This window comes from Callospermophilus lateralis, chromosome 7, assembly GCF_048772815.1.
Source record: "Callospermophilus lateralis isolate mCalLat2 chromosome 7, mCalLat2.hap1, whole genome shotgun sequence".
NCBI classification, from domain to species: Eukaryota; Metazoa; Chordata; class Mammalia; order Rodentia; family Sciuridae; genus Callospermophilus; species Callospermophilus lateralis.
In genome coordinates this window covers 7,690,212-7,715,884 of record NC_135311.1, presented here as the reverse complement: position 1 = coordinate 7,715,884, position 25,673 = coordinate 7,690,212, and the positions used below count along the sequence as shown (strand labels likewise).

The 25,673-nt window shown below is 59.3% G+C and overlaps 1 protein-coding gene across 1 annotated transcript; it reads right to left on the bottom strand.

Annotated features, from left to right (window-relative positions):
* Positions 1 to 2,393: 2,393 nt before the first annotated feature.
* On the bottom strand, positions 2,394 to 14,272 carry Bcan (brevican). The gene is made up of 13 exons (XM_076861568.1): positions 14,182 to 14,272; positions 13,262 to 13,636; positions 12,868 to 13,042; positions 12,576 to 12,703; positions 11,904 to 12,197; positions 10,038 to 10,271; positions 8,633 to 9,250; positions 5,438 to 5,545; positions 4,832 to 4,990; positions 4,044 to 4,126; positions 3,555 to 3,699; positions 2,826 to 3,016; positions 2,394 to 2,516 (listed from the first exon to the last, which is right to left on the bottom strand). Exons 1-13 carry the CDS (start codon positions 14,270 to 14,272, stop codon positions 2,394 to 2,396), a joined length of 2,724 nt encoding a protein of 907 aa, XP_076717683.1.
* Positions 14,273 to 25,673: the final 11,401 nt, after the last annotated feature.

Genomic DNA, 25,673 nt, shown 5'->3' with positions numbered 1-25,673 from the left:
CCTTGGGGTGGGGGGACAAGGGCAGATCTGTGCTGTGCAGAGGCAACCCCAGGTGTGGCCCTTGCTCCAACACCCCAGAGGGGCCAGGACCTTTCCTCAGGGACAGGAGGCACACAGGCTGGGCCGCTGGGATTCTGCACAGGCAGCTCTGCTGAGTCATCCCCAGGCCAGCTCCCCTTTCCCCAGGAAGCCCAACAAAGCCGGGCCGAAGGCTTCCGTTTCCGGCCAGGCCAGCGCAGCAAGCAGGTGTGGGGAAGGTGGAGGGGGTAGACTTGTAGTTCCAACCCTCCATCTATCTCTGAGCTCTCCTGACCAGAGGGTCAGGGAAGACCGGGACCCTGCCTAGATGGGACGAGGTCCCAAAGCCTCTGTGCTCCCAGAGGGAGAACCTCCCATAAGACCCTAAGGACAGTCGGGCTCAGTGACATGCCTATCATCCCAACCACTCTGGAGGCCAAGGCAAGAGGGTCACAAATTTGAGCCCAGTCTGGGTAACTTGGTGAGATCCTGTCTCAAAATAAGTAAAGTTCAGTGGTGGAGTAGAGGGAGCCTAGGTTGATCCCTAGAACCACAAAAGGAAGAAAAAAAGGACACATCCTGCCCCCTCTCCCCCTGCCTTTTCCTCTTCTGGCCTCCTTCAAAGACTCCCCAGGGCCTTCACTCATAATCCCAGCTACATACCTTTCATCCCTAAAAAGAATCACAAGGTAATACAAGATACAGCAAGGGGTCTACTGTGGCCCCAGCCTCACCCTCTTTCTTGTAGCTCCTTAAGAAAACAGCCTTATTCCCCAGGCATGCTGGGTGGGGTTGTGCGGGGAAGGGCAGAAGGTGAGCCCTGTGAGGAAGGAATGTGGGGGTAGCTGGGTCTAGGAGGTCAGTGCTGGAATCTCAGAGACCAACTGTTTGGGGTTTAATATAGGGTGGGGGAAGGCTCAGGAGTTAGTTGAGAATGGTCTGCAGGGGCCCTTAGTTCCCCCAGCACACACCTGTCCTGAACTGTCCCTGTCTGTCTGTCTGGCCTTGCTGTCTCTGGGCATCTCCACATCTCTCAGTTTTGCTAGATCTTACTGACACTTAGGAAAATTAATAAGAATTGCACACGTTGGTGCATGGGGTGTGAGAGGGCACAGAGGAGCGTGAAGTCATATGAGTGTCCACATGTGTGTGCATTTGTGCCTGAATGTGGCTCAGTGCCAGGGTCTGCAGAAATGACTCATCCTCATCAAGACTGACCACATCCTGACACACACACTTGACCAAAGGCACAATTCTGTGCTCTGTGATGAGGACCACGGAAGAGCTTGCACACACACACACACACACACACACACACACACACACACACAGTCATTCTCCAGTTCTCAGAATGACCTCATCATCTCAATCTCAGCTGACTCATAGTCCCCAGCCCTGGCCGGAAGCCTTACCCTCAGCAGCCAACTACCCGCCCCGGAAGAATCGGAAAGAAAGCCCGCAGCGCCCCCTGGCGGCCTCCTGGGACTCTTCACACATCTCCCGCCTTTGTCCACTCACGCATGCGCACACCGCTCTCTGGGAGCATTCGCAGCGCCCTCTGCAGTCCACACAGGTTAGTACGCAGAGTCCTGCCCACAAGAGGACTGGGGGCTCTTCGCCGCCCTTACCTTGGTCTCCTAGTTCCTGCATCTGTGTCTTCCCTGCTGGAGCAAGCCTTCCTGCCATTTAACCTCCAGTTCACCTCACTCCCACCGCCCCCCACCCCAGAGTAGCCCCAGAAGCTGCCTTCCTCTCCGGGACCTCAGCTCGTCCTCCTCCCGACCGAACCAAACATCCTCATTCTGAGCCACTCCTGCTGTCCCCACCCCTTTGGCTTCTTTCATCGCGTGAATGTTTGCTGGGCATCTAGTCTGTGCCGGGCACTGTTCTGCCCTTGACATGGCGGGGACCTCTCCAACCTCTAGAAGCGAATACCCGGATGCTCTATTCTATGAGCCCTGCCCTCCCCCCCTCCCAAAGCAGCATCAACACTTCTTGGGGCTGAACACATCTTTATTTCCCGCTGGCTTTACAGGTATTCCACCCTGCAAATCCATTTCCTTGGAAAATCAAGAATGAGCGGGCACGGTGCCCTTTAGAAAAACGGAGGGGCCAGGGTAGCTGGCAGGGAGAGGGCATTGAGGCACTTAGGGACTGACCCGTTGCCCTGAGGGGGAAACCTGAAGCCCAGGCCCATCTTGCAGGGGGGAGAGGGCCTGGGCTGGGCTGCAGGCCCCCAGGTATTTCCCAGAAGCCCTCCAGGCTGTCACCTGGGCTCCAGCTCCACCCTCTCAGGTTTTCACTTCCTGTGGCGGGAAGAGCTCAGGGCGTGAGGGACCTTGGAGGCCCGAGGGCAGTGCTGGGGACAGCAGCATTCAAGGCTTTCCCACTTGGGGACCGGGAGGAGGGCCGGAAGGGGGGGTCCACAGTGCCTTCCAGCGCCCTGGCAGGCTCCCTGGATGTCCTTCTGGGATCTTCACGGCATGCAGAGCCCGGGCCTGGGGACACACACACACACTCACCCTCCACCTGGGCTCCTCTTCCTTCCCAGCCCACCCTGGGTGTGGTGTTCCTGCTCCTGGGCCCTGACCTCTCCCAAATACTTGCCCATTCAACCCTTAGGAGCACAGAGTGGGGGCTTGTGCTCAGGCAGGACCCCTCCTGGGCATTCAGGCCACTTCCCTCTACCACAGATCACCGCGGGGTCACTCCAATTTACACAGCCAGCTTACAGCTGCGCAGAGCTGGGATTGGAGCCCAGGGCCTCTGTTGGCCATGTCCCCCACCAGCCTCCTCCTGGCACTCACAGGCCTGCGGGGCACGCAGGAGATCTGAGGGGGCTCCCAGCGACCATTCTCCTGGCAGCGAATCAGTGGCAGGTTGCGCTGAGCCAGCCCCTCGCGGCACCGATAGCGCAGCACGGTGTCCACTTCGTAGCGCAGCCGTGGGCGGCCGAACACTTGAGCCAGAGGCAGCTCCGGAGGGGGCCCGCAGGACACTGCATGGGGGACACAGTTAGGCGTTAGGAAACTTGCTCTGTGGAGGAGGGTTCCCAGAATCCTGATAGGGAGAGGAAATGAATGGCCACAGCATTACAAAACCACCAGGGAGATATATATATATATATATATATATATATATATATATATATATATATATATATATATATATATTGTACCCGGGGTTGAACCCAGGGGGCTTAACCACTGAGCCACATCCCCAGCCCTTTCAAAAAATATTTTATTAAGAGACAGGGTCTCGCTGAGTTGCTCAGCACCTCGCTAAATTGCTGAAGCTGGCTTTGAATTCGAGATCCTCCTGCCTCAGCCTCCCCAGCGCTGGGATTACAGTCGTGCGCCACAACACCCAACTCCCCTGGGGATTCCGAGTGGACTTGTGTAATTCATTATCCACCCCATGGTCAGCCTCCTCTGGGTAGCTTTGTACCCTCCTTCCGTAAGCAATCCTGGGGGCCCCCTGGGAAAAGAAAGGCCACCCCTCCTGGAGGGCTTGGACCCTCCCTTGCCCACCCTCACCCAGGCCCATCTTGCAGGTGTAAGACAGGTGATAGTTGCAGGGCACATCACTCCATTGTCCCTCATCGTGCCACACCATGACCACGCAGTTTTCTCCAGACAGGAAGTAGCTGTCAGGCTGTCCAGGGTTCCAGTTCTCGTAGAGCTGGGGGGACGGAGGTGTGAAGAGCCACCGCACCGTGAGCGCGGGGTGGGGGAGGGGTAGAGGACTGGGGAGGGTTGGGAGGGACCCCAGGGGAGGGAAGGCTAAGGGCCTGGGGGTTGGAGACACCCGGAGAGGAAATAAGGGGCTTTGGGAGAGGGAGAAGGGGAGCCAGGGAGAGGAGAGAGGGACCTAAGGAGGGGAGGCGGCCCGGGAGAAGAGGGAGGGGACCTGGGAAGGGAAAGGCCATCAGCAAAGGAAGGGGCGGAGGTGGGTGACTGCTGGCGGAGGCCAGGCGTGCTTCGAGGAATGAACCAGAGGGAGTGAGGGCCAGCGAGGCCTCTCACCAGAGGGACGCCGTCCGACCACAGGAAGTCGCCTTCAATGGTCCTGTCATTGAGCCCGATCCACTGGTACTCCCGGTATCGATCTGGGGAAGAGCCGCCCGAGACGGGGCGTGCGGTGAGCGGCACTGCCAGCAGATGGCGCAGATTCCCTGTTACCGGGTGGCCTGCGGGGAGTCCTTGCAGAAATCCAAAACCCACGCCCTCCCCCGGTTTGGCCTTTTGTTTTGTACCCGGCGCTAAGGAACAAAACCTAGGGACTCGCGTCCTGCGCAACCTCCCTTCCACCGAGCTGCATCCCCAGGCCCTCGCTATTTTCTTTTTTTGTCTCTTTCGTGGGGACTGAACCCAAGGGCACTCTATCATGTACCTGTGAACTACAACACCAGCTCTTTTAATCTTTCATTTTGGGACAAGGTGTCAGTAAATTGCTGAGGCTGACCTGCAATCAACGATCCTCCTGCCTCAGCCTCCTAAGTAGCTAGGATTACAACAGGCGTGCGCCACCGAGCCTGGCCTATCGCTGTTTTCTTTTTTGATCCCTCCAACCCCGGCACGAGGGCCAGAGTGGGGGCAGAGAGCCGGGTGGGGGCTGATACAGGTGTAAGTTCCTGTGGAACCCCAGCCTTCCCCTTCCTGAAGCCCCCCTGCCTACGCGTAGAGAGGGAAGGAGAGAGAAGGAAACCGTGAATGAACACTGGCTGAATGAGGGCAGCCAAGTGATGAGGGTGTCAATCACGAGTGTGTGCGAGGCGATGGCGAAGGTCCCCTCCCGCCCGGCCCCAGCCCACTGTTGATGAAGTCCTGCTCCTCGGGCGTGCTGATGCTGGCCAGGTGCGCGCCGTACATCCGGCACTGGGTTTCCGCCTCCTCCCAGCTCCTTCGCGTGGAGAAGTGCCTGTAGCAGGCGCCCTGGAAGGCGTCCCAGCCCGGGCTGCAGAAGCGGAGGCCTGGGGCACAGAGGGACAGACATCTTAGGCCGGAGGACCTGGAACGCAGCGAGGTCAGATCTGCAGGCGAGGGACGCGCCTTCTCCCCGCGCCGCAGACCGCGAGGGGCGGGACCGAGGGACCGGAGGGCGGTGCCAAGAAGCTAGCTGGGAATGAGGGGGTCCCGGGCAGGGGTATCGGTGTCTTCTCCAAGTGTCTGCAATGCTCCATCCTAGAGAATTCGGCTGTCCTCCCTTCCAAGGAGGAGGGCAGGAGGCGTGAAGGGAAGGTCAGCAGTGTGCCTCCAAGAGCGACAAATGGAGAACAGGGCTCAGAAAAGTTGTGTCCCCAGGCCTGAAGCGGGGTCTCATGGCCCAAACTCGTGCCCTCCCTCTCCCCTTCAGCACTAGCATATTGGGGCAGGGTCCAGGCTTCAGGTATGCCCCCCGCCTCCCTCAACACACTCACCAACATCGCACAGGTCCCCCCCATAGCCAGGCAAACACAGGCAGCGGACCCCCTCCTCCTCCTCCAAGCAAGTCCCACCATTGTGGCAGGGGCTGGGGACACAGTCACCTGAGAGGGGGAAAGAAGTGAGGTGGGGGAGCAGGGGAGCACACCCATGCAGTCTGAGCCCTCTGGGGGAGGGTCCAGGGGGTCCCCCAATCTTGGCCTTCCTGTCTTGGGAGTTGAACGTGGTCCCTGGAGCCAGCCTCTGGTCACAGCCCAGCTCTGAATCCTGGGGCTCTTCCTCCACTTTCCTCCTGCCCTTCCCTGAGCTCATCACTGGCTCAGCCTGTGCAGGCCACTGTCATGCCCACCTATGCGGGCCCAGTCCACGAGGGCCCGAGGGGAAGCGGCCAGGAAGGCTCCAGAGTCACTATCGGGGAAGATCCTGGGCTGTCAGTTGTGCAACACTGGGCAGGTCACTTCCCCTCTCTAGGCCCCTTATCTTTGTGCCAGGCCCCAGCAGACTTCTGTATAGTCTAGGTGGGCCACTGGGTGGGACTGCAGAGACCACCAGTAGCAGTGGGTGTGGCCTCCCTGGACTATCCCTGGCACCTGATATGGGTGTGGTCCAGGTGACTGCTAACCATTCTCCCTGATGTCCACTGGGCAGAACCTTCCAGCCCAGAAGTTGCCAGTGGAGATCCAGCCCACTCTCTGCCCTCACCACCCGCACCATCGCAGGCATCTTGGGCCAGAGGATCCCAAAACCCAGAGGGGCTAAGGCTGCCCACTGAAAGGGGCGGGACTAGGCAACCTCTTTGCCCCACTTCTTGTCTCACCCAGATTTCTCCCCTTACCAGCCTCTACTTGGGGCCTTCTGTAGAGTCTCTAGCCTGACTCCATCTCTCCCCCTTTTCAGCTCCCCCTCTTCCAGGCAGTCCTCTTAGGCTAACATGCTGCCCTGAAGGCTTCGGGTTTGGTTTGGGGATCTGGCTCCACCTGGCCAAGTCACCTGCCTTCTCTAACTCTCTGGATCCTGGGGTGCAAGGTGGCTGCTCTTAGGTCCAGCCCGGGTGCTGGCTACTGTCTGACCCACAGGACCCAGGGGACGATGGTTCCCCAGACCACCAGTGCAGGTCCATGCTTGCAGCCATGACAGGAGGAAACCACGTTGAAGCCCAGGCCCACAGTGCTTCACACTGACCGGCCTGCAGTGTCCACTGCCTGGTGGGGTTCGGAGCAGGGACTGGGGAGAAGCTGGAGTTGATTCAAAGAATTATACTGGGATGACCTTGCCGTTTGGGGTAAAAATGAATCAGCTTTTCTAGCGCCTTTCCCTCCCTCATCTCCCCTCCTGCCAATAGTTGCTGCCCAGCTGGTCACGCCGCCCCTCCCCCCACAGGTGTTTCATTTCATCCATTAAGTGCCAGACCCCACAGAGAGGCATCCTGGCCACCTCCTGGGCCTCATGCTTTCCCGCTGCTCCTGCTCTCCTCTCGGCTTCCCATCCAGCCTTCCAAGCAGGGGAACAGGACCATCTCTGGTCCTGCCCCACAGGCCACAGCTCCTAGCCCTGGCTGTGACTGCAGGACCTGGGCCCGGGGTACACAGACTAGGGTGAAAGGACGTGTCTTGGGGCTTTCTCTCCTTCCTCCATTCCCCTCTTTGAGGCCAGCTACAGCTACAACTTGGTCTTTCCTCTTGTTGCAATAGCAGGTCTGGGGACCGCCGGCTCCCCCTCCAGCTGGGGTAACTTAAGAAACTGAAGAGGCCCCCCCGCCCCCATGGTCTTTTCCCACCAAACCCTTTCCTTACCCTGCAGAGGGCCCAACTCCAGGGCCAGCTGAGCAGAAAGCCCACAGTTGAAATGGGTGAGCCTGGCTTGATGCTGGGGAGCCCACCCTGGACCTTCTAGGAGGGGGGCCCTGTTCTGGCCCAGCCTTCTCCACGAGCCTGCACTGGGGATCTGAACCTTCTGTGACAGGTGGGCTTCTCCCAGATCCCCGAACCTAACTTCCCGCTCCTTCTCCCTCCACATTCCTCATCTAGCATCTTCTCCAGGGTGGGAGACTCTGAGATCCTTTGGGTTTGGGGAGGGGAAACCATTCTTCCTGGGGGCAGGGGTGGTTATTAGTGCAGGGGTTAGTGGAGGGGAGGCAGGGCAGCAGCTGGAGTTAGTGTCTCCTGCTGAGATGTGGGGGTGGGGATGAGGGGCCAGGGCACCTGGAGGCCAAGGAGCTGGCCCTATGGTTTCTCGATCAGTACTCTCGACAGGAGCCACCCAAGTGGACCAAAAATGAATAGAAATGCTCATCGAACTGCCCCAGGCTGTGGGGTCTCTCCCCATCAGGAGTGAGGGACCACAGCTCTCAGTACCCCTGCAGATGGACAGCTGACCGCTTCTCTGGAGCAATGCGTACAGTCAAATCTGGGATATCAGTGGTCAAGAGGGGGAGTGTAGACAGGTGTGAAGAGGAGCTGGGGGGGGCAGCAAGGGGCGGTTAGACCATGAGGACAGGAAAGCCTGGAGCCGGAAGAAGAGACCAGGAGACACAGAGAGGCCACGACACGGAGCCAAAGAGAAGCTCCCGACACAGAAGCATGGGGTAAGAAGGGTGGGCAGCTTCAGAGGGAGACAGGGGGCCGAAGTTTGGTTACAAAGCAGTTTAATAGAGATTTATTTCCAAGGCTTGTTTTCCATGAAACAGTTGAAAAAAAAAATACTTCACAGAAGTAGTCGCTTAAGGCTCTGTAGGGGGAGGGCTCTCCTGGACCCCAGAGGGCGAAGGGCAGGAATGGACTCCCAGGCTTCCCTGAGATCAGTGGGAGGTGACTAAAGGGACAGCATGGGAAAGGGGTCGGGAGGGAGCAGAGGAAGACAGGCCTGACCCCAAAGAATGCCATGGGTGACCAGGGCATCCTGAAGAGGCATGAGGAGGTACTGTGGGGTCAGTGAGATGTGAGTCACAAGTAGAGGTCCCCAGGACAGAAGGGTCATGGGTGGTCAGTAGTGGGGCTGGGGTCACAGGGTGAGGACTCAGAGAGCTGGGATGGAAGCCACCAGGTGGGGTGTCCGAGATGGGAGACCAACAGGGAAGAGAAGGAGGAGAGTCGGGGACAATGGGGATTAAAGGACCCCGGGTCGGGTGATCCCGAGCTGCAGGAGGGGGAAAGGGAGAATCACTAGGAAGCTTGAGCCCTGGGCAGAGTTACCTGATGAGGGGGCCACCGCCACTCCGCCTCGGCTGGCGCTGTCAGTGGGCAGCACCGGCTGGGCCTGCACCGAGGTCCCTGCGGGGATGGTTCTTCCAGAGTTCTCCTCGGAGGGGGCTTCCAGCTCTCTGGTCCCCTCGGGGGCCTGTGTGGCTGGAGGCAGGGAGGTGGCATCCTCGGAGCTCCCTGTCTCTTCGCTCTCTCCTCGAGGGACCTCAGATAGCTCAGGACCCTCGATTTCCTCCCCAACCAGAGTGGAAGGTGGTGGGGACGCCAGGGTCCCCTCCCTGGGAGTGGGCAGAGTCTCGGTAGGCGGTCCACGGACCCTTGGAGGCCTGGGAGTTTCTGACTGTCCCCCGGGAGGTGGAGACGCTCCGGGCTGCAAGCCTGCCCTTGCTGGCGGGGAGGCCTGGGACAGCGAGTCCTCCGCTTCCGGCTCAGTGGGGACAGGGCTGCTGAACTCGCTGGGCCAGGCCCATAGGTCCTCGTCCTCCACCACCTCCTCTTCTTCCTCCTCCTCTGCCTCTTCTTCATCCTCGTATCTCTCTTCTTCCTCCAACACCTGGTCTTCCTCATCAGAGGACCCGGTGGGCGGTACAACGGATGGGGTTTCAAATTCTGGGCAAAGAACAGAGTTCAGCACCAGGGACAGCACCCCACAGCCTTGTGGGAGGAAGGACGGGGAGGGAAGAAAGTGGGGAGGCTGGGGAAAGCGGGTGGGGAGAGCCTGGCCTGGGAGGGCTGGTCTGTGTTCCACACCGGGGGACTTCAACCTGAGCTCCACTGTTGGGGCGTTGGGGCGTTTTTTGTTTGTTTGGTTTCTGGTCCCTGGGATTGAACCCTGGGGCGTTTAACCCCCTGGGCCACATCCCAGCCCTGTTTTCCATTTCATTCAGTGACAGGGTCTCATTGAGTTGCTTAGGGCCTCACTAAGTTGTTGAGGCTGACTTTGAACTTGCCATCCTCCTGCCTCAGCCTCCTGAGTCGCTGGGATCACAGGGGCACACCACGCACCTGGCTGTTGGAGCCATATTTAAGAAGGGCTGCGAGCTGTCATGAGCTCAGGAAAACAGGGCGGTTGTGTCCCCCTTTTAGTCTGTCAGTCCTCTGTTTCGGGTAGGAAAGGCAAGGAGGGGCCGACGAAGGGACAACTCTCTTTCCCAGGGTCAGCCCCTTAGTCCAGGCCTCTCTAGCCCCAGAGAGTCCGGGGTGGGGTTGACCAGAAAAGCAACATTAAGGAGAGGGACAGGGCAGGGACAGGGGAGAGGCCACGCACCACCAAGCCCAGAAAGGACAGGCCCAACTCATGGCAGCCACGACCCCAGCATCTACCTGGGCTGTGCCCCCCTGCCCTCAGCCTCTCTGAGGTGGCAACATCCCCAGGGTTAGGGGACGTTTGAGTTACCTAGCAGGGTCCTGGGGGCCTCGGCCGGGTCCTCTGGAGTGGAGCTTCCACCTCCTCCATCCTCCACGACGGGAATGGAGTAGATGGCTCCACGGGACTCACTCTCCACAGCCGCCGGAGGCAGCTGCAGTTCCTCCAGGGTCTCTGTGACTGTGACGATGGCCTCGAGTCCATCAGAGCCTGGGTCAGAGGCTGGGAGGGAGACCTCGGGCGCGGCAGAGGGCTGGGCAGCGTCTGGCAGGAGGAAAAGTCCAGTGGGTGACTGAACAGACCCTGGGCCCCCCAGGGTCACGGTCTGCAGGCAAGGGCTCTGGGTTAGCCTGTCCGACACCCCGGGATTTTCTCAGTTCTGTCAAAAATTCTCCAGGAGGAGCCAAAGAGCAGCACCCCACAACATTGTCACCCGTTCCTCAAGTGTTCATCAAGTGCCCACTGGGTGTCATGCTAAGCCTTCTCCTGGGCATGGAGGACACAGTGCAGAGTCAAATAGCAAGCTTTCTGCCCTCGAGGGGATTTATACTCTAGATACAGGCGAACAACAGATCCGCACAGTTATATTGATATCATATAAAGGACAATTGAGCGGGACTAGAAGACAGTGATGGGAAGTTCTGTGCCAGAAAGAAAGACCCGGGTGAGAGCTGATCCCTTGAGTGAGGGGATGGAGGTGGAAGAATGGATGGGAGGGTCTCAGCACCTTGAGACCCTGGTCTTGGATTAAGGTGCCAGTCATCTTAATTTTTTTTTTTTTTTTTTTTTTGTACTGGGGATTTAATCTCGGGTGCTTTGCCACTGAGCCACATCCCCAGCCCTTTCTATTTTTTTTTTTTTTAAAATTTTGAGACAGAGTCTCACTAAGTTGCTTAGGGCCTCGCTAAGTTTCAAAGGCTGGCCTTAAACTTGAGATCCTCCTGCCTCAGCCTCCAGAGCTGCTGGGATTACAGGCATGACCCACCATGCCTGGTGAGGTATTTGAAATGGAACGGGACAGGCTCCAACCCCTTGGTACAGTAAGAACATTTGACAGTCTCTACCTGAGGATCTGAGTGTTGAGACAAGAGGGCAAAGGAAGGGGCCATGTCCTTGGGCACCTGCTGTTTTCAAGTATCCAGAGGTTTGGGACGCATCACCTCATCCTCTGGGAAAGGGACTGAGAGCAGAAATCCAAGGAAGCAAAGGGCCAAGAAAAGTCCTGAGGGCTGGTCTGTGTCCAGTCAAGTGGAAAAGGGACAGTGCGTCCCTGTCCTTGTCACCTGCCCCAGTGAGCCTCGCTCCACGGGACGGGAAACCTGGTCTCTGGGGCCTGTGCTCCACCAGCTCCCACTGGAGTCTTCCTCCCCTTCCTCCCTGCTCCTCCTCCTCCATCTCCGCCTCCTGCTTCTTCCTGGAGAGAGGTTCTGGCTCATAACTGTGCCCAGCTGTCCTTGAGGCCTGCTTCCTGTGGGGGTGGGGATGCTCCGTCCATCACTATCTGGTGTCTGAAGATCTGACACCTCTAAGCTGCGGTTCTAGAGCCCTTCTGGAGGCCTTGGGTTAGCAGGAAGAAGAGGGGCAGATGGTTTTCATTGGATGCAGAGGCTGTCAGTCATCTCTGCTCTGCCAATAAGCAGACAGGAAACGAGAGGCCAATGTGAAACTGGACGAGAGGGGCCTGGACTAGTGTTGGGAAGGCAATGCCAACGGTGACCACTCCCTGGGGCCACGAAGTGGAGTGAGACCACACCAGGGGCAGCCCAGGAGACCTGGCTGAGAAGCTGGGGACCAGGCCAAAGAGCCAGGAGAAGGGCTTTGTTCTGAAGCTGGGGCAGGACTTCCAGGCTTACCCTGGTCCCTGAGGGCGGCCCCACTCTGTGGGCAGGGGCTCACCTCGGAAGCAGTAGACGTTGAAGCGGCTGTGCTTGTTGGGGAAGCCGGTCTGGTTGGGGAAGAGGAAGAGGGTCTTGACGCCGGGCAGGCCCCCGCCACAGCGCTGGCTGGGTGTGACGATGGGGTAGCGCACACTGCCGTCGGCCAGCCAGCCTGGGCTGCAGCGGTCCAGGCCACCATCCCAGGCCGCGTAGAGCTGGCCCGTGGTGGCGATCTCGGCGCCCCGCTCCCGGCAGTAGGCCCGCGCCTCCTCCAGCGTCAGCTTGTCTGGAGGGGCACCGAGGAAGAGTTCTCCTGGGGACAAGAGGAGGCAGGGTCACCGGGCAGTCAGTGGACACTTCTCCCCTGGACGCCCACGGGACCCTGAGCAGGCTTCGCGGGGCTTCAGTCCCCTGGTGTGTGGTCAGCCACCCCACCTTAGCGGATCAAAGTCTGGCAGAACCTCACGGTGGTTCTGGGGACTCAGGGGAACCTGGCCCCACGTCCTCCTTCTGCAGACAGTCATGCGCGGGGTCCATGATGACAGTTTACAGAGGGGGACACTGAGGTCTCCTCACCCCGCCTGCCCCGGGAAATGCATGAGGGACAGTAAGGCCCTGTGAGGCGGCAGGAGGACCTAGGGGCGGTGCCGGAGAAGGGACTTGTCCCCCGGGAGCCCTGCGTTCCCATCACCGTTCAGGTCTTCAGCGTAACAGTAGACGTCGTAGAGGTCCCCTGGGTCCACCACTCCGTAGTTCCGGACCCCCGGGAAGCCGTCCATGTCTCCGTAGCAGGCCTCGCGGGGGGTCTGGATGGGGTACCTGGGACCGGAGGGCAGAGGGTCATCAGGTGCCTCTGCCCTGCTCAACCAGGGCCCTCCTCTCCCGCCCTCCTCGGACCAGCCTCCTGCCCCAGAGGCCAGGAGCCTGGTGCCTCCAGCCCAGTGCAGAACCGGAGGCCACGGCCTGGGTCACAGCCCGCGCACCTCACTGTCTGGTCGGACAGCCAGCCCGCGTCACACTGCTCGTAGCCCCCCAGGTAGGCGGCGTAGAGCTGCTCCGGGGTGGCGATGCGGGCTCCAATTCGGGCACAGGCTTCCTGGGCCACGGCAAAGGAGAAAGCATAGCGGGCAGAGCCCTCCCGGTAGAGGAAGACGACCCCTGAGGGCAGAGAGGACCTGAGCCAGGTGATCACCCAGTACGCTGACCCCCATCCCCTCGCCTCCTTGTGCACCAGGGGTAAAATCCAGATTGCTCTCACTCTACAGCACGCGAGACTTAAGTGAGACTGTGGCTCCTTTTCCAACTCAGACTTCGGGCTCCCCAGAGCAGGAGTCTTTGCGCCCTCCCTCCGGGATCCTCTGGGCGGCGCACTCTTACCTTTGACCTTGACCTCCACGGCGTCGCTGCTGTCGTCGATGCCGTGCTGGACCTCGCAGCGGTAGATGCCCGAGTCGTTGGGCCGCAGCTCGCTCAGCACCAGGGACACGTCGGTGAGCGACGCGGGGTAGGCGGGCAGCGCCACGCGGAACCGGTAGGCCTCGCTCACCTTGACGCGCAGCCCCCGCGCCACCAGCACCTCGGCCTCGCGGCCCCCGGACAGGAAGGTCCACTTGACCCGCGGGGACCCCGGCGCCGCCCTGCGGCTCGGCGGCGGCCGCAGGTAGTGGACGTGGCACGGGATGGTGAGGTCGCCGCCCAGGACCCCCCGCAGCGGCGCGGTGCCGGCGATGCGCACGCGGAAGGCGCGGTCCTCTGTGGGCGGGAGGGACGCGGCGCTGGACTGGACCCTCGGCCACCGCGCAGTCCCCACTCCGCCACCTGCAGTCCCCCCTCCACCCCAGCACCCCGGCCGGCTGGACCCGGTCCTGCTGCCCTGACTCTAGGTCCTCCAGGACCGTCCCCTAGGGTCCCCCGATGCCACCCCAGGATCCTCACGCTGCACCCCAAGGTCCTCCAACCAGGACGCCCGGGGCCTTCAGCCTCCCAGACTCCCCGGCCTCTCTCCTTGGGGTTAACTCCAATTCCGCTCCTTTCTGCCTCCAGATCCACTCATCCTGCCCCAGCCTCCCCCTCCGTCCTCCACTCAGAGGCCCTCAGCCTCGCCCTCGTGCTGCTCCCCAGCCCTGCCACCAACCAAGACCCCCCTGCCTACCGTGGGACCCGCACCCTCTCCGCAGGCCCCCTATTTGATCTCCTCCCCCGCCCCCCAAGGCTGGAGGCAGTTGTTAGGGTTGAAAAGAAACCAGCCTCTCCACCGCAGGGGACAGTGGGAAAGGACCCTGAGCAGGGATGCTCACCTGAGCTGTCCCCTTCCAGGACATCAGCGAGGGCTGCAGGGACCTGGGTCAGGGCCAGGGCTGTCAGCAGGCCTGCCAGGAGTGAGGCCATGCTGCAGGCTGGTGAAGATACTAGGGGAGGAAAGATGGAGTTAGACTTCAGGATGGACTTCCCCTGGCTGACTGCCACACCCAGCTCCAGAGGTGGACCGCGTCTGCAGCACCATCAACTCTGTGTCTGGTTCCTGTCCCCTTGCCAAGGGATTCCTCCTCAGAGCCAAGGTCTTCCTCCTAGTCAACACTGTGTGACCTGAGCCAGGTTCCTTGCTCTCTCTGGGCTTTTTTTCTTACTGTGAAAACAGCATTATTAACTCCCACTTCATAAGCTGCACTGAGCCTTGGGCTTTGTGACAGCTTTACATTAAACAACCAACAGTGTTGGCCCCGGTGGTGCAGGCCTAGAATCCCAGCCACTTGGGAAGCCGGGGCGGGAAGACCACAAGTTCAAAGCCAGCCTCAGCAATTTAGAGAGGCCTTGTCTCAAAATAATAAATAAAAAGGGCTGGGGGGCCGGAGGGCCTGGGGTTGTGGCTCAGTGGTGGAGCGCTTGCCTGGCATGTGTGAGGCACAGGGTTCAATTCTCAGCACCACATATAAATATATGAGTAAAATAACGGTCCGTCAACATCAAAAAATAAACTTAAAAAAAAAGGGGGCTGGGAATGTGGCTCAGTGGTTAAGCACCCCTGGGTTCAATTCCTGGTATCTGCCCCCCTCCAACGAAAACAAAAACAAACCTCAAAGAACCCCTGAACCTGGAGTGGTGGCCCATGCTTGTAATCCCAACCACTCAGGAGGCTGAGGCAGGAGGATCAGGACCTCAAAGCCAGCCTCAGCAACTTAGTGAGGCCCTAAGCAACTCAGTGAGACATTGTCTCTAAATTAAAAAAAATATAAAAAGGGCTGAGGATGTGGCTCAGTGGTTAAGTGCCCCTGGGCTCAATCCCCAGTTCCAAGAACATAAAAGAACCCCTGTATCAATGCACAGCATGAGGCACACAGTAGGAGCTTAGTAAATGCTTATAACATGAATGGTGAATGCTAGTATACAGTTGGCCTTCCCTATCCATGGTTTCCATATCTGTGCATTCTGCAGATTAAAATACTCAGGAAAACCTGCCTGCACTGAACTTGTACAGATCTTCTTGTCATTATCTCCTGAGCGGCGCAGTGTGATAATAACTGTTTCTGTTGAACCCGGAAGTGTAAGAAGTCCGGAGATGACTTAGAACCACAGGAGGTTGTGCACAGGTCACATGCACATAGTAGGCCACTTTATATAAGGGACCTGAGCCTCTGCAGGGTTTGGTATTCATGGCGGGGGGCAGGGGCTCCCAGAACCAATGCCCCCCAGATTCTGGCAATAGTACTTAGAACTCCACCTGCCCTCCCGGTGCCACGTGCCTTCCTTGAACCAGAGCCTCCTCTTCCCATAGGACCCGCTCCAACCTTTCCTGCCCATTCCTTCCTCCCTGGGTACCATACCCACCTGGCCTCCTCCAGGAAGGCCTCCTGGACTGAACCTGGGCAATGCACAAATTCTCCCCAGCCCAGCCCCTCCTCTTCCTCTGTGTGGGGGTTTTCCTTTTGGTTTTTGTGCAGGGGATTGAATCCAGGGCATCTCCACCATGGAGCTGAGCGATTGAGGGTCTTGCTAAGTTGCCTAGGTTGGCCTCAAATTTTCGATCCTCCTGCCTCAGCCTCCTGAGATCCTGGGATTCCAGGCGTGGGCCACCATGTCCAGCCAGCCCCCTGTCCCCTCCCTCTGCTCTGCAGGCCCGTCACCCTCTGACCCCCCTTCCCTCGGCCCTCCCTCTTCCTCCCAGCCATTCCTTTCTGCCTGGCGCGGGCTTTCCCACCGGATCTCCCGGCTCACAAACCAGCTGGGACAAAGCCCCCGTCTCTGCCAGTCTGGACTCCATCCAGCCTCTCCTCCCCCACCCCACCTTTTGTGAAGGTCCCAGGCTGGGGGTAGGCTAAGGGGGGGTGAGAATAAAAGGGAGCGAGCACCCCTTCCTACCCCTGGGTCAGATGCTCCGGAACTCAGAATCGTCTTCTAAATATCTCAAATCTTCAGAGAGGTGGAGTGGGACACTGGGAAACGATGCCCAGAAAGGGACAGAGCTGCCCCTAGATCCCCAGCAAAGACAAGTCGGGCACAGGCCAACGTGCCCTCAGGAGGGAAGGCTGCAGAGCTAGTGTCCAACATCAACTTTAAGGGTCAGGCTAGACTTAGAAGAATATGGTGACCCAGGTTGGCCATGGAAGAAGCTGATGATGCAGCAGGAGGGATGAAGGTTAGACTGCAGGCAGGACTCCTAGAGATCAGGCTTATTCTTACTGGCTACTCACGGCCGCTCCTGGTACACTGAAAGTTTAACCTCCATCTTCCCTGCCCTTTCAGGGTCTGCCTTCGTACATGTCCTCTCCCCCCTGAGCCTGAACTGATGGGAAATTGTCCTCTCCTCCCGGATCCTCTCCTAGGCTCTCCTGCCTCTCCTCCACTTCGACGTCTGAGCTGGTCATACTCAGGGAGGAGAGGCAGGAGGCTCAGGGAGGCTGAGCCCGAGGAGGCTGCTGACAGGGCCAAGCAGGGGGTGCTGAGGCCAGCTCCGGGCTGGGACCCTGGGCTGGAGGGGGGACGTTTTGGCGTGAGCGGCAGGGCTCACCAGTGCCAGGAGACCGTGTGCCATGCATCTGAGCTGGCTGGGCCCCTCTGTTGGCAGACCTCGGCTCTCTGACAGGCGCCCAGAAACCCATAGAGTCGAAGCCTGTCTGGGGCCGGGACCGGGGAGGACCATGGAGACCTGGAGGCCAACCCACCTCATCTCTAAGAGTGGGCGTCCCAAACCAGAGGGTCCTGTTCTTGGAGAGCACCATCTCTCCTCTCCCCAGGGTCACACGGAGCCTTGGTCCTTTGTGGCAGTGGCTAGGGCACCAGGAAGCCCAGCTAGCACACAGAGGCTCAGATTCGGATCCGGGTGTCCAGGGGCTGGGTCCCTCCCCCGCCCACACCACCCTCTCTGCTGCAGCCTGAGTCTCTGCCCTTGTCTTATGTCCCAAGCTGTTCGGACACTTTCCTCCTGTTACAGGTCATTGCTGTTGACCATGGACGTCCACCTCCCGCCCAGACCCGGTCCACAGGGAATCAGGAGCCGCTGCACACGTGCCAACTTGCGCGTGCGGGCACGCGGGACACCCACCACCTGCATGCTGAGTGCCCACTGGGTGGCAGTCCAAGGTCTGCTCCAGAGGACCCGAGCCCCAGCCAGCACCCAGCCAGCACCCAGCCAGCAGGGAGGCACGGAGGCCAGACCCTCCACCTCAGCAGGAGGGAAGCTCTGGGTCACGCCTTAGTGACTGTCTGAGGAACAACTTGTACATACACAATACCAGTGAGGCCCGGGGGCACGATCCTGTAAATGGCCCTATTTACTGCAAGAACAACTAATAATAGTGTGAGCCGAGTCCCCAGCCGAGCTGTGGCAGACCCTGTGAAGTCTGAGATGTGGGAGAATCCTCCTCAGAGGCAAAGTCAGCTGTAACCACCCAGGCGCTGGGACCCCTGTGGGTGGGCCTATTGGGAACACCGTTCACCAGGGATTGAACCCAGGAATGCATGACCACTGAGCCACCTCCCCAGCCCTTTTTAAGTTTTATTTTGAGACAGGATCTGGCTGAGTTGCTTACAGCCTCTCTGAGTTGCTGAGGCTGGCTTTGAACTCTCCATCCTCCTGCCTCAGCCTCCCGGGCCTCTGGGACTAGGGAACACCATTTCTTGACCCGACAGGTGTTAACTGCCATCTATGTGATGCAGATCACGGTGCCAACAAAATCAACGTCCATCCCTTGCTGGTCTTGCTAGAATCCTGACGTTAATGGGATTGGAGGAGGGTGTGGGAATACCTGGGGCAGGAAGCCTCCAGCCCGGGCGGGTTAAGAAGGGAGGACGTGGAATCGCAGTCCCAGCCAACTGTTCCCGGGCTCCACAGGAACCAGGCCTCCTCCAAGGGCCTCCGTGGATAACCTCTTTGTGCTTCCTTCAAGTAAGGAGGAGCCCACGGTTCAAGGAGGTCGCCCAACTTGCCCAAGGTCACACAGCAAAGTAAGTGGCGGAGCTGGGAGTCCCGCTCCAGAGTGGGCGCCGCCACCACCCTGTGCTGTGCGCCCTGGGGAGGTTCCCAGAAGGCGGCCGCTGCTGCCCGCGGTTCCTCCCGGGGACCCACGGCTCCTGCGTCGCCCAGGGCCAGGTCGGAAGTCCTCCCCGCCTGGAGGGGCGCGCAGCGGGCAGCAGGACAGGGGGGCGCTCCCGTTGACCGGACCCCGGGCTGCAGCCGGACCGCGAGCAGCCGAGTGCGCGGGTGTGCGCGGGTGTGCAGGTGCGTGTGTGCGCGAGTGTGCAGGTGCGCGCGTGTGCGGTGCGCGTGTGCGCGGTGTGCAGTGCGCGCGCCCAGGCACCGCGCAGGGCTGCGGTGGCAGCAGGAGCCGGCGCCAGGACCGCTCCCCCGACCCCGCCGGGCGCCCGGGTCTGCGAGCCGCGGCCTCCGAGGCGGGGGCTCCGGGTGCGAGGCCGGAGGCCGGGGGGCGCCCCTCGCCTCCCCTCCCTCGCCCGGCGGCCGGGCTGCGGCGGCACTCACCTTCCGGGGCCGGGTGCGGGCGGCACTGTCCAGCTCGCCGCCGCCTCCTGGGGCTCCGGGACCCGCGGCCGGTCGGTCCTGCAGCCGGTGCGACTGCGGCGGGCACTGCGCGGGCGCGAGGGGAGGCCGGGCCTGCAGGACGCGCGGAAGAGGGCGCCGGCCCGCCGGGCGCCGCACAAAACCCCCTTTCTTCACCCCCCACCCGCCCCGCCCTTCCCTGGGGCCACCCCCGCCCCCTGTCCCGGAACGAGAGGGGCTCGGGGTGGTCACGGGACCCGCTGCCTTCTCTGCGTCGGTTCCCGGCGGCGGCAGCGGAGAGGGCAAGGACAAGCGAAGTAGGACATCGTTCCGGGGATACGATGAGGACTTGGAGTAGGAAGGGAGGGCAGAAGGGGCGGGGAGGGAGCGCCAGAAGATGATGTTGTAGCTGGAGGGATGGAAGTTAGACAACTGGAGGGACTTCCCATTGGTCAAAGAGGGAAGAGGAGGGACTCAAACTTAGTAGGGAAAAGGATGAAGGATCCTGGAAAGAGCGATACCCCGCCTCCCACCCCCAAAATGGGAAGCTGTCTTTTGGAGGCCAGGATGAGGGGCAGATGACCGCGGCCGCCTCCCTGGGGGATGTTCTGATTGGGTTCTGACTCCCGCGGTGCTCCCAGAGGAGGAGCTGACTTTGCAGCTGGGGGGATGGAGGTTAGACAGCAGAATCACGGGTGAAGCCAAGCGAGTCAAGAAATCTCTAGCCGAGGGGGTGCCCGGGGCACTCTGAGCCGCTGTCGCTGGTCCTGCAAACCAATGCGCAGAGTCGCCGCGTTGCCGGGCGCCCAGAGCCTGCTGGCCAGGGCCGGGGCTGCTCAGTGTGCAGGCGGCTGCCAAGGGGTGGGCCCGAGGCCCCAGCAGTTGTCAGGGGCTCCGCGGCGGCCAGAATACCAATCACGCTCCCCTCCGCTTTCCCAGGCCCTCTGCTCGGCTCCTCTCCCCCTCCCGCTCCTGGGACTCAGGGACACCCCTGGCACCGACTGCGGGCAACGATGCCTGGATCCTCTCCTGGACACGAGGGCAGCTTTGTGATCCCCGTAAAATGCAGCCACATCCTCAAAATATTGCAAGCACAGGGGGGTGCCCACCGCAGACGCAGGCTCCCACAGGCCCTGGCTCCCGCGGGACTGCACCCCAAGTCCCTCCTGGGGGTTCTGGACAGCTCCCTACCAGAAGCCCACCCCCAACCCCACGGCCTAGGCTTGTACCCCTGGGCCACAGACTGAGTTCCCAGAGACTTTGAGATGTTCCCAAAGAGCTCCCCCCAAAGGCCTGAGGGTGGAAGAAGATTCCAGCCACTCCCCAGAGGTCCCTCTACTGTGGGGACAGAAAGATCTGGGGTGGCGGTGATCAGATCCCTCAGCAGGTGGCTGGCACAGATGCAAGACCAAAGGGCACAGGGCAAGGTGCCTCGGGGGGAGGCCGGGGAGGCCAGGGGAGGAGGAGGCCTCGCTTTTGTTCATTTCATTAAACAAAAATTAACTCAATATTAACTAAATGCCAGCTAGGAACCAACATGGGCCCGGCACTGTTTTAGGATCCAGGAACACAGCCCCAGCCCTACTGTCCTGGAGAAGCTGAGGAGATGAAGAGGTGGTACCCAGAGGCCCTCTGGGGACAGGTCTGAACAGTGCCTAGTGGCTCCAGGGCCTGCTTGCTCACCTGGACCTCCCGACTCAGGGCTGGAAGAGAGCCCCCGCCCTCAGGGGGGTATTGACACGGTGGCCTGTGTCCCCTGCCCCCACAGGCTGGGGCTCACCCCCACCAGGGCTCCACAGACAGGGCTTCAGGCCAGCCAGCCTGAGCCAGGCCACCAAGTGGCTGTCATTCAATCCCAGTGGCTGCTGGATGTAACCACAGTTCCTGCCCCGGGGAGACCTGCCTGGGGCCAGAGAAGGCCCAGGAAAGTGACCTTCCTGGCCACCCCCCACCCCGCCGCCATGACCAGAAGTCCAGGTGCCCTGGGGGAGTCCGACCTTGACCTAGGGCCAGTACCTGGGGCAGGGCCAGATTTGGTGCCGACACTGTGTTCAGCAGGCGGACTCCTGGTGAGGGAGCAGGCACAGGGAGGGACAGGGAGGGACGGGGAGGGACGCTGCCACCCTCCAGAGGAGGAGGGGGAATCGCAGCACTGCAGCCAGAGTCTCCACCTGCCATCCGCAGCGGGAAATCTCAAAGGGTGTCACTTCTCTGACACCATTTTGTCACCTGTACAAGGCTCTGACGGACACCATTCACCTGCCCTGGGGGAGGGGCGACCCAGTCCGCGGCTCAGGCTCTGAGAAGATCTGGATTTTTTTTTTCTTTTTTCATATTTATATTGGTACTTTTTAAACTTTTTTTTTAAAGTATTATTAGTAGTAGTAATAGTAGTAGTACCGGGGATTGAACTCAGGGGCACTCAATCACCAAGCCACATCCCCAGCCCTGTTTTGTATTTTATTTAGAGACAGGGTCTCACTGAGCTGCTTAGCGCCTCACTGTTGCTGAGGCTGCCTTTGAACTCGTGATCCTCCTGCCTCAGCCTCCCCAGCTGCTGGGATTACAGGTGTGCGCCACCAGCCCCGGCATAAAGCATTATTTTTTCAACTTTTATGTTATTTATGTGATGCTGAGGATCGAACCCAATGCCTTACAGGTGCTAGGCAAGTGCACTACTGAGGAGCCCCAGCCCCAGCCCCAGCCCCACATTATTTTTCAAAAATTGTTTATTTGTTCTTTTTAGTTACACGTGAGGGTAGAATATACTGTGGCTTACTGTACATGCGTGGAGTGTAACTGCCCATTCTGTGGTTGAACGTGATGTGAGTCACACTGGTCATGTGTTCCTACGTGAACATGGGAAAGTGATGTCCGATTCATCCTACTGTCTTTCCTACCCCCATCCCCTCCCTTCCCTTCATTCTCCTTTGTCTAATCCAATGAATTTCTATTCTTCCCCCCTCTTGTTGTGGGTTAGCATCCACATATCAGACAGTATATTAGGCCTTTGGTTTTTGGGGATTGGCTTATTTCACTTAGCATGATAGCCTGCAGTTCCATCCACTTACCAGCAAATGCCACGATGCCATTCTTCTTTATGGCTCAGTAATATTCCATTGTGTATATATACAACATTTTCTTTATCCATTCATCCATTGAAGGGCACCTGGCAGTTGGTATAGTGCCTGCCTCACATGCACAAGGCCTTGGGTTCAATTCCCAGTACCCCAAACAAAAAGGGTCCATAGCTTACCCATAGTGAATTGAAGATCTGGGTCTTTTCCTTTGCCAGACAGTGTTCGGCGTGTGCAGCCCTAATCTGCACCAGGCCTCCTGGCCAGGAGCTCACAACCCTCCTGTGTGAATGGAGATGGGGGCTCGTCATTTGGGACTGGAGTCTTCCTGAAGCTTTCTCAAGGAGGCCATGAGCATCTCTTTAAGATCCTTTCAATGTCTTTAGCTGGGAAGGCCTACATGTGGTCTAACCCGCACTCTGAGATGGTAACTGCTGAGTGGGGACTTTCCTTGCCATTACAGAGCCCTTCATCAGCCACAGGACTGTCCCCCATTTCTGTTTGCTTTCTGAGAAAAAGCCCCTCCAAATCTGCAGGCATTTGTGGAAATCAAGGAGGACCAACAGAAGCAGGAAGGATGAAAGTCAGACTTCAAGTAGAAGTCTCAGTTATCTTCAGGAAGAGGACACTGAGACCCCCCAAAGGTGAAGTAAGGTTCAGGGGCACACAGTGTGGAATGAACTGAGACCAGCCCAGAAGCCCAACTCTGCTGCCTCCGGGGCCAGCGGTCCTGCCAGCACGGTCTTCTCAGGGGAAAGAAAAGGAGCCGAAGAGAGCCAGAGGAGAGAGGGTGGGCAGGGGAGAGAGTGGGCAGCTCTCCCTGCCTCTTCCACGTGCAGCCCAGCTGGCCGCCTCCCAGCCTCCCGGCCCAGGGAGGTTTCCAGCCTCTGGATAAGAACAATCCACCTCCTGCGTCCACCGCCCCCCCCCCGCCACCCCCACCCTACCGAGGCCAGGGCACAAGTGGGGACAACCCCCCCATCCCTCCTCCCCCCGTCCGCCCTGGCCGCCCTTGCTGGGCTCCCATCCACAGTGGACGCTGGGAGAGCCCATCCTTCCAGAGTTTTCCAGGCGCTCCCACACCAGGAGGTGGGAGCCGGGCAGCTGAGTTCCTCTGAGGTCTTGCCCGTCGTTGCACGGACACCTGGGTCCCGGGCCTTGGGGACGTGGGATGCCCAGCTGTGTTCAGAGAATGGGGGCTTTGACAGCCTCTGAAAGACCCCAGCGCAGGCGGGCGGAGGGCTCTGCAGCCGCAGGGGCCGGTGGCAGAGATGTGGGAGACCCTGCTGCATCTGTCCCCGACTCTCACCAGGGGGTACAAGTGCGAGCGTCCAGAGGTCTCTCCCAGCCTGCTCCAGGGACAGCAGCCATGAAACCAAACGCAGGGCTCACCCCAAGTCTCTGCCCATCTACTCTGGAGCAAAGCCTGTCCCCCCGGAGGTTCCCTACAGCCCCTCTCCCCGCCTGCCCAGGGAAGGCCCCTGGCTTCTCCAGGTTGTCGGGACCCTCATCCCTTAGCTTCAGTATCTTCATGGGTAAGAAGGAGAGAACACCCGACGGGATTTTATTTTATTTATTTGGTATTGGAGATTAACCCAGGGGTGGTGTACCACTGAGCCACCTCCCCAGGCCTCTTTATTTTCCATTTTGAGACAGGGTCTCAGCCAAGTTGCTTTGAGCCTCTCTCTAAGTTGCTGAGGCTGCCTTTGAACTCTCCATCCTCCTGCCTCAGCCTCCCGAGCCACTGTAATGACAGGTGTGTGCCACCACACCCGGCTCAGCTCCCGATCTGGCCAATTCACAGGGTATAGCTGATCCCGTGAGTCTCCCACCCACACCCCCTTAGCGGTCACCCCTCCAAGCCAAGGGCCGCTTGCTCCTGAGGCTGTTTTTCTGTCTGCAGGGTTTTGCTTGACCTGAGTACACAGCAAATCAGGAAACCAGAGGGTTGGTTCTGGAGATGGCGACCCAGCAGTGGCAGATGGGACACTGGGCAATCAACACCCCAGCCTTCATGGCCCCCGTGGGAAGACTCTGAAGGAAGTCTGTCTCCCAGGGGCTCCCAGCACGTCTGAGCCCCACTTGCCCATGGCCATGAGCTATTCAATTACGCACCTCTCCGGGACCCCGCCCCTGTTCACATGCCTGTCACAATCTGAGAACCTTCACCCCATCATGAGGACACCTAGGCACAGCAGCAACCCCACGGTGTGTTTGTGGTTGGGTGTCAGCAGGTTCAGAGGGTCCAATGAGCAGGTGGCCCAGGTCCCATGTCACCTACCTCTGCTGCCCCTGTGTCTTGTCTTGCCTCACCCTGTACCTTGTGTGGTTTTCTTTAAGACCAGACTTCAGAGGAGGAGAACTCCAGGCCTGGTTTATGGACCCATCCATCCATCTGGCACAGTGGTATGAGCTCAGTACGGGGGCACACCCGTAATCCTAGCAGCAAGAGGGTCACAGGTTTGAGACCAGCCTCAGCAACTTAGCGAGACCCTCTGCAACTGGCAAGAGCCTGTCTCAAAATAAAAAGATCTGGGATGTAGCTCAGTGGTTAAGTGCTCCTGGATTCAACCCCAGTGCCACAATAAATTTAAAAAAAACGTTAAAAATAAATAAGCCAGGGCTGGGGTTATAGCTCAGTGGTGGAGGGCTTGTCTTGCATGTTCGAGGCGCTGGGTCCAATCCTGGGCACCACATAAAAGTCCGAAAATAAAGTAAAGGTCTCGTGTCCATCTACAACTAAAAATATCATAAATCAACAAATTAACCAGGTATGGTGGCGCACACCTGTAATCCTAGCTGCTCCGGAGGCTGAGGCAGGAGGATGACGAGTTCAAAACCAGCCTCAGCAAAAGCGAGACCCTAAGCAGCTCAGGAGACTGTGGCTCCGCGGTTCAGCCCCTCTTCCCCTGGTGCTCAGTACCTAGTCCCAGGTAAATGAACGAACAAACATGCACTGTCACCAAACTCCAGCCACCTGGGGAGGGGGTGTCCAGCGTGGCTCCTCTGCCGCAGGAGAGGCGAGTAGAGGGCAGTATGTAGAGATGGACTTCTGAGCAGCGGAACGGCTTGGCTGGCTGGTCAGGGACCAGAAAGAGCAGGATGGGAGGGTGGGAAATAAAGAAGTCGGAACAGAGGTCTGTGGATGGACTCACGGCAGGGAGCACAGGGTACACAGAGCTCTGTGTCTTAGGTCAGTGCCGTTACAGGGCCCCCCCTGCAGAAGAGGCGTTGAACAGCTAGGGGACACAGGGCTCCAGGGCTTGACAGGCAGCCTCTGTCCCCCATGTGCGGGCTTGCATGAGGGGTCCTGAATGAGCTAGCTGTGCGATGGGTCTGGGGACTGGGCCAGGACTTGCCAGCAGCAGAGCCCGGCGCTCATCCCCCAGGAGCCGCCACCCCAGAGTAAGCCCCGACACCAGGCAGAGTCTCTGAGCGAGTTGGCTACAATGTGTCTTTTCAATCTGGAAGGGAGTGGCCATCTGTCCTCACTGGGATTAGTGAGTGTTCCGGACATGGATTTGCCTTACCTGACTAAGTGCGTTGGCCAGCACCAACATCCAAGGGCACAATGGAAATGAGTCCCCTTATGGTATCAGATCTAAGCGAGAGGATCCACTTTAGCTGGGCGCAGTGGCCCACGCCTGTAATACCAGTAGCTCTGGAGGCTGAGGCAGGAGGATTGCAAGTTTGAGGCCCTCAGCAACTCAGAGAGACCCCG